Consider the following 7,082-nt stretch of genomic DNA (forward strand, 5'->3'; position numbering starts at 1 on the left):
ATAATATTAAAAAATAGAATAACGGATTGTTACTATTTGTAAGAAAATAATAATTAAATTTCTATAAAAAATAAGTTTTTCTAAAGTTGTTGTGAGTTATATATATATATACAAATGAAAATAGATAATTTTTTTAAAATAATAAGATAATTATAATGTGAAATTTGATTTAGAATTGATCAAGAAAAGTGATATTTTATTAGAAGAAATTGATGAGTTTTCATATAAATTTTTTTTTTGTATCTTCATATTATTGTTCTTGTGAACAATAAAACATCACTTCTTTTTTTGGTCAAGATTTTATTTATTTCCTATAGTATCTTCTCTACCTTGTCAAATTAGCTAGACCACAACCTTATATGATGGCCATGATTTCATAGAATATTAGGGTTGGTTAAAGGACCACTCCATCTTCCATTCAAGATAATGTCATCCCTCTCTTCATGCAGTTAAATTATTCTGTGCGGATGTGGACGCCGTTTGGAGGTGAATCAGAATGTGTCACGTCACTTTTTTGTTGTATACGTTGCTGTGTACCGCTGTGTATCTGGTGAAGTGGCACGTTCTAATTCATCTATGGACAGTCCGGTATCCGCGCAATTGAATTCCTTCTTCATGTAATGAGCAACTCAGCATGAAATAGAGACCACTCATAACAATAACAACATAAATAATAAGCCTATATGTTATCATGTAAATGCGTCATGCATGCGAGCTTAATTTGTATATTCTCATCGAAATCTCTCCACATTACATAATACATATATTCAAACCTTATAATCCCTAACTACTCTTCCATCATATCCTTAGGTAATCGTAAACAAGCCCTTATCATAATCTATAACCATTCTCCACACTATCCATACAACTTTCATTCAAATTGGCCTCCACACACGCCCATACAAACAATCCAAACTCTACATTAAAGCTCTTAATCACTTTCGAAATGCTACAACCCCCTAGACTATGCAACAACTAGTTGCTTCCATTAGCCCCTTAAATCCTCCAATATACCATAAAAAATGGCCATCTTCTTTGGCCCTTCAACTTCTCATTACAATTCTTCACTAACTAACTTTAGCAATGACGAGGCAATTGCTGGTGGTTCAAATGTTAGAATAGGAGATGATGACCATGCCACCATCATTATGTAAGGAAAAATTATTCTGTGAGGACACTAGATGTTGTTTAGAGACAAATCAGAATGTGTCACGTCAGTTTTTTTCTTAGTACCGGGTGACGTGGTGCATTCTGATTGGTCTCCGGACCTTTCAGTGTATGTACAGATCAATTTCTCTCAAGTAAGGGATTCACCCGATGCCATGTGGGATGGAGTTTATCGAGCGGTAGGGTGGAGGGGAGTTTAGAATCATTACGGAGATTGATATTTTGGTATGGGCACCAGCTTTATGAGTTAGAAATGTAAATACAAAATTTTAAAGGTTAAATATGTAAAAAAATATTAAATAATTAGGTTATAATTTTTTTCCCTATCATCCCTAATAAAAAAGAATTTCATAGTTGACATCTTAAAGCATTCATAGATTAGTCTTTTTTTATAACTTGAACATAGATCAACATAATAGAGAATTGTTACGCTTAGAGCTTGCGCATAGTCAGGGAAGCTAGGGTTAGGGCGTTATCGTTTGCCGGCTATCATGTCGGTGACGGCGGGTGTCAGCGACGCGGTGATCGCGATCCGCGACAAGCTCCGTGGGAAGATTGGGCAGACGAAGGTGAAGAGGTACTGGCCTGGCAAAGCGCCAGAATGGGCTGAGGAGGCAGAGGAGGATGCTGAATTCAGGACGGCAAGGGCTGCGGCACTCGAGAAAGCTTTTCCCATCCATGAAGATTCTTCTGCCAACATTTCGCGGAAGGACGATCGTAGGTTACGACGCCTGGCCGAGCTAAGGGCTGAGAATAAGGAAGAGGTGAGGGCCGACCACCGTCGGATCCGGCAAGCTGAGATCATTTCTACTATTGAAGAGGAGAGCAGCAGGCAGGATGGGTTGGATTTGGAAGAGGAGGATGAGGATGCCTTGGAGGAGAGGAGGAGGAGGATACGGGAGAAGCTGCTTCAGAGGGAGCAGGAAGAAGCTGCTACAGCACTTCCTACTGTGGAGGAGGAAGAGGAGATTGAGGAGGAGGAAGAGGAGGAGTCTGAATACGAGACTGACTCTGAAGAAGAGCAAATGGGCATTGCCATGGTGAAGCCTGTCTTCATCCCCAAGTCTCAGAGGGACACTATTGCCGAGCGTGAGAGGCTTGAAGAGGAGGAGAGACGTCTTGAGGAGCTTGCAAAGAGAAGAATTGAGGAGAGAAAGGTTGAGACAAAACAAATTGTTGTTGAGGAGATACGGAAAGATGAACAGATTCAGAAAAATTTGGAAGCTGATGCGGATATTGCAGATGTTGATACCGATGATGAATTGAACGAGGCTGATGAGTATGAATCTTGGAAGGTTAGGGAAATTGCAAGAATTAAGAGGGAAAGGGACGACAGAGAGGCAAGATTGAGGGAGAAGGAGGAAATTGAGAAGTTGAGGAATATGACGGAGGAGGAGCGCAGGGAATTGGAGAGGAAGAACCCTAAGCCTCTTCCTCAAACAAAGCAGAAGTGGAAGTTCATGCAGAAGTACTTCCACAAGGGTGCCTTCTTTCAGTCAGATGCTGATGATCATGCAACTACTGCTGGTACAGATTCAATCTACAGACGTGACTTCTCATCTCCTACAGGTGAAGATAAGATGGACAAGACTATTTTGCCTAAGGTTATGCAAGTCAAGCACTTTGGTCGCAGTGGAAGGACCAAATGGACTCATCTTGTCCAGGAAGATACTACTGATTGGAATACCCCGTATGTAAAATACTTCCTTTGCTGCAATTTTCCGATTCAATATATTGATCCTTCCAAGATAGTGAGTACGCTCTATTTTGGATTGTTATGCATTACCCTTTCACCTGAAATTTTAACCTGCACATGTAGTTGTTTAAGATTATTTTTGGGAGTATCAAAGGTGCAATCGATATTGATTATCTGCTTTCCCTTTTTTTTTTTTACATGATTCAGTGCTAATAGTTTCAATGTTTTTTTCACTATAAGGGCTGTTTGGTAGCAGGATTTAGGCCGGAATTGAGACGGATTTGAGTGAAATACAGCCATACGGCCTAAAATGCAAAACCAAATCTCACGGCAAATGAAAGCCGCCGCAGACGGAAAATTCAGCCAATTCGCACGAAAGCATGGATTTCTGAAATCCTATTTTTTGCAGGATTTACGAAATCCATTGCACCAAAGGGAAGAGTCTGCTCGTTAAATTCCCTCTATACCCAAACAGTCATACGAGATTTAATAGGATTTATCATGAATTTTACTAAACAGTTTTCAGGATTTAGTCCCCTCAGGATTTCCGAAATCCGGATTTAGAGGATTTACGAAATACTACTTAAATCAAATTCTCAGTGCTACCAAACAACCCCTAAAGGCCACAGTTATGGACTTTAAGGGATTTAATGTTATTATTAAAAAATATATATTTATGGAGCTCATTTAATTTTCATATTTGACCATTTTAAAATAGTTTTTCAAATCTTTCTTTGCAACCATAATTGTACGTGTCTTTTGATTCTCTTCTAATATTTTACTTATGCTGTGTAGGTGGACTGCTAATGGCCCTCTTCGAGCGAAGTACAATGCAAAAATGGCAGGCATGAATGCCCCAATAGAAAAACCCAAAGGGAGCAGGAAGTTGAAAGATTGGGAAAGTTCATAGGTCCTTTTCTTTGAAGTTCCTTTTTCATTTTAAGAACACGTTGAAGAGAACATTTTCACATAGCACAAGTAAGAGCTATCTTTGAGGTTAAATTGTGGTAATGAGTTCTATGTTCTGCAGCATTTACTCTACCATTTAATTTTATGATCTTTCATGATAGTAACTCTCCTTGGTTGGAGTATTTAAAAGTGTATTTGTATCTAGTTACTAAGTTCCATAATTGGATATCAGTTTAGTAGATTCCAATGGGACCTCAAATTTAGCCATGTATGAGGAGGATTTATTTGGTCGTTAATCTAGGTCTGTTATAAGTTCTTAAAAAAAAACCTTGATTGATCAGATATGATCTCCATTGTTACATTAATAAAATTTATAATGCAGCTTTTTATGCTTATTCTGGATTTAAGTGTTTCCCTTTAATTTTGATAGTATAACCGTCAAAAGTATGATTGTTATTCCAATGTTTACAGCTTAAAATATGATTCACAGGCCAGTATTTTACCTCTTTTTTTATGGAGGCTTCGTTAGGGATGACTTTTTTACTGCTTCTTAAAGCAGCTTTCTAGTATAAAAATTTAAATTTTTATGCTAAAAATTTGTTTTAAGAAGCCATAAGAAAGCCGTCTCAAACGAAACCTTAGTTTTTTTTTTTTTTTTTTAGCTACGGCTTCTTCTTGAGCAACTTACCATCACTTGGCAATGCCTTTCATTTATTCATGTTAAATACCATTGTAAATTCTAGAAAGTTGGAAAAGTTTCCCTTGTATAATGTAAATGATCACTCCTGCTTGTCTACCTCTTGGTTGGGATTGGTGGAGGTTAGATTGCGTTCATGATACTTAAATTAAGTAGAGTCTTTTGCATGGTTATTTAGAGTTTTTGTATTTATTAGCACATTTGGAGAGTGGCATTTGATCTAGAAAACTATATTTCATTTGAAAAAAAAAAACATTTTTATCCATGATTGATATCCATGACTGAGTTGGGGGTCCTGTGTCTTAGTTTTAGCGTAGAAGGTTAGTGTTGCTAAGGCAAGTTGGGTGCTTTTCTATGTGGTTAGGTGAGATTTGAGAAGAGGCCATAGCAATTCATGCAGCTCACTAGCGAGTGCCATTTCTAAAAGTTTTCCTAGATGATCGCCTTACCTTAAGGAAAAATTATTCTATGCAGACACTGGATGGTGTCTGGAGACCGACCAGAACATGCCATGTCATTTTTTTTGCTCTGTACCGGTGTGCGGTACTGCTCGGTGCTGGTTGACATGGCGCGTTCTGATTGATCTCCAGACCGTCCGGTGTCCGTACAGTCTACCTTAAGGCCCTGTATTGTGAGGCAAATTGTAAACACCTTGCCTTAATTTTAATATAAAGATGATTAACTTGAGGTTGGTTATATGGAGGGATACATATCATAGATGGCAAAGAGAGTATGAATGATGATGGAATAAATAGTTGTAAAGATTTATTTTTCTGGACAGAATAAGGATAACTTTCGTAATGCTTTAGTTAAAATATTTTTTGAATTAGAAATTTTTGTAAAAAAAAATTATTTTAGAAAACAATGAAAAAGCCGTCCCAAACTAAGCCTAATATTATTATGCTCATCCCAAAATTCCCGTTGATGCTTGAACTGCGATTATGTAATTCAGTATTTTTTTTTACTATACTTGCTGTAAATAACTGCACTTGCTCTTGTTTTTTAATGTGATTTGTGTTTTTGATTGATTGGCTTTTGATTTATTACATATTCGTTTTCACCCTTTATTTTTTTTCATTTTCCTAAAATGTGCCATGCTCAATTTGTAAAATCCATTGATATCTGAATGCTTCTGAAGTTGATTTCTTGCAGGCAGTTGCCAATGCAACCAGAGTGCAGCAGCCATGATAAATTTTCTGCTCCCTCTACTTAGGCTATGTTTGGGATAGCTTTTTTACTGCTTATTAAAGCAGTTTTCTAGTAGAAAAAAATTTAGTTTTTGTACTAAAAAATTGTTATAAGTAGTAAGAAAGTCATCCCAAACAAAACCTTGGGCAATTGATATCTGTTGTTTATCCTAGTTTCCTTATCGTTCTAATGCGATACTTCTAGATTGTTTGGAACGGCTTTCTTGCTGCTTCTAAAAACCACTTTCTAGTATCAAAATTTTTATTTTTTACTAGAAAGCGGCTTTTAGAAGCAACAGGACGTATAGTGTATATGTGTGATAGACAAAGTGCAGGGTGCTATTAGTGGAGAAGTTGAAAGAAGATTTGAACATCTCTGTTGCATGATTAATCTAGGTGGAGATATCAGCTCTAAGAACCATTCACATCAAGCAGGTTGGTACTTCAATAATTTTTTTTGACAAAATTAGAGTATATGCAGTTATTAGAAGGTTGGTGACTTGGTGTGGGATTGGAGTGATGGTGATGATAATTAATGGTGAAATATCTACAATATTTTCTTAGACAAAATAACCTATGGCAGCTGATAATGATTCTTCGATTTAGTTGGAACTAACTGCTCTTGTTAAGTTATTTAGGGATCATAATAATTTAGGATGACAGAACTATGAGATCTTAATCAAGTTCATCATCATTTCTCTCACCATCCACTTATAGTGTAAAGTGATAAATTTTCAACCTTATACTAAATGTGTTTGCACTATACAAACACTTAGCTTCTAATGACTAGGTTTAATATAAGTTCTCTCTCATCGTTGATAGGATCTAAGTTCTCTCTCGTTGTCGATACGGGACCACGGGTAATTAAGCATTGGGTCTTTTGCCTATGAAAAATCTGGAACCAGACCATGTAGTGCTTTCAAAATAACGGTGAAATCTTTGGATCTTATTGCAAATCTAATATGACTTCTAAAAATTTGATCCGAAAATAATCGATAGCGTTCTTAGTAGAGGCCGTTGTGTGAATTTTAGAAGCCCGCATATAGTTTTAATTTTGTAATTTAAATTTAATTTGGCTATTTGTATTATGTATTTGATATTCCACTATGTATACAAATGGAAGAAAATGAAGCTATCAAACTTTTTAGATAAAGTTTATGTTTTAATAACATTTGAATATTTTTTGACTCTTCTTTGAACTTCGCTTAGAATATGTTTTGAATTTGTCTATTCTACATTCATGTTTCTATTAAAAGCCCTTAGTAGCTAGCTAATTTTCACCTATATTTTTCTCATTACTAATAAAAATGATTAAAATTTAAATTTTATCACATGCCAAAACATTCAAACATGTAAAATACTTATCATAGGTGTTAAAAACTTGCCAATATAAGTGTTTAAAATGATTTTGGTAAGTCAAGCATGG

General features: G+C 36.2%; 1 protein-coding gene across 1 annotated transcript; it reads left to right on the plus strand.

Annotated features, from left to right (window-relative positions):
• Positions 1 to 1,566: 1,566 nt before the first annotated feature.
• Positions 1,567 to 4,167, plus strand: LOC110097886 (microfibrillar-associated protein 1A). Its single transcript, XM_020824524.2, has 2 exons — positions 1,567 to 2,857; positions 3,659 to 4,167. Exons 1-2 carry the CDS (start codon positions 1,659 to 1,661, stop codon positions 3,771 to 3,773), a joined length of 1,314 nt encoding a protein of 437 aa, XP_020680183.1. The 5' UTR covers positions 1,567 to 1,658; the 3' UTR covers positions 3,774 to 4,167.
• Positions 4,168 to 7,082: the final 2,915 nt, after the last annotated feature.

Source organism: Dendrobium catenatum, unplaced genomic scaffold (genome assembly GCF_001605985.2).
Source record: "Dendrobium catenatum unplaced genomic scaffold, ASM160598v2 fragScaff_scaffold_574, whole genome shotgun sequence".
NCBI classification, from domain to species: Eukaryota; Viridiplantae; Streptophyta; class Magnoliopsida; order Asparagales; family Orchidaceae; genus Dendrobium; species Dendrobium catenatum.

What these genes read in the sequence shown, in the direction of transcription:
- LOC110097886 (XM_020824524.2), top strand. Translation starts at nt 1,659, where the DNA reads ATGTCGGTGACGGCGGGTGTCAGCGACGCGGTGATCGCGATCCGCGAC. An exon ending in ACTACTGATTGGAATACCCC is followed by an intron (nt 2,858 to 3,658) that starts GTATGTAAAATA and finishes TATGCTGTGTAG; the next exon opens with GTGGACTGCTAATGGCCCTC.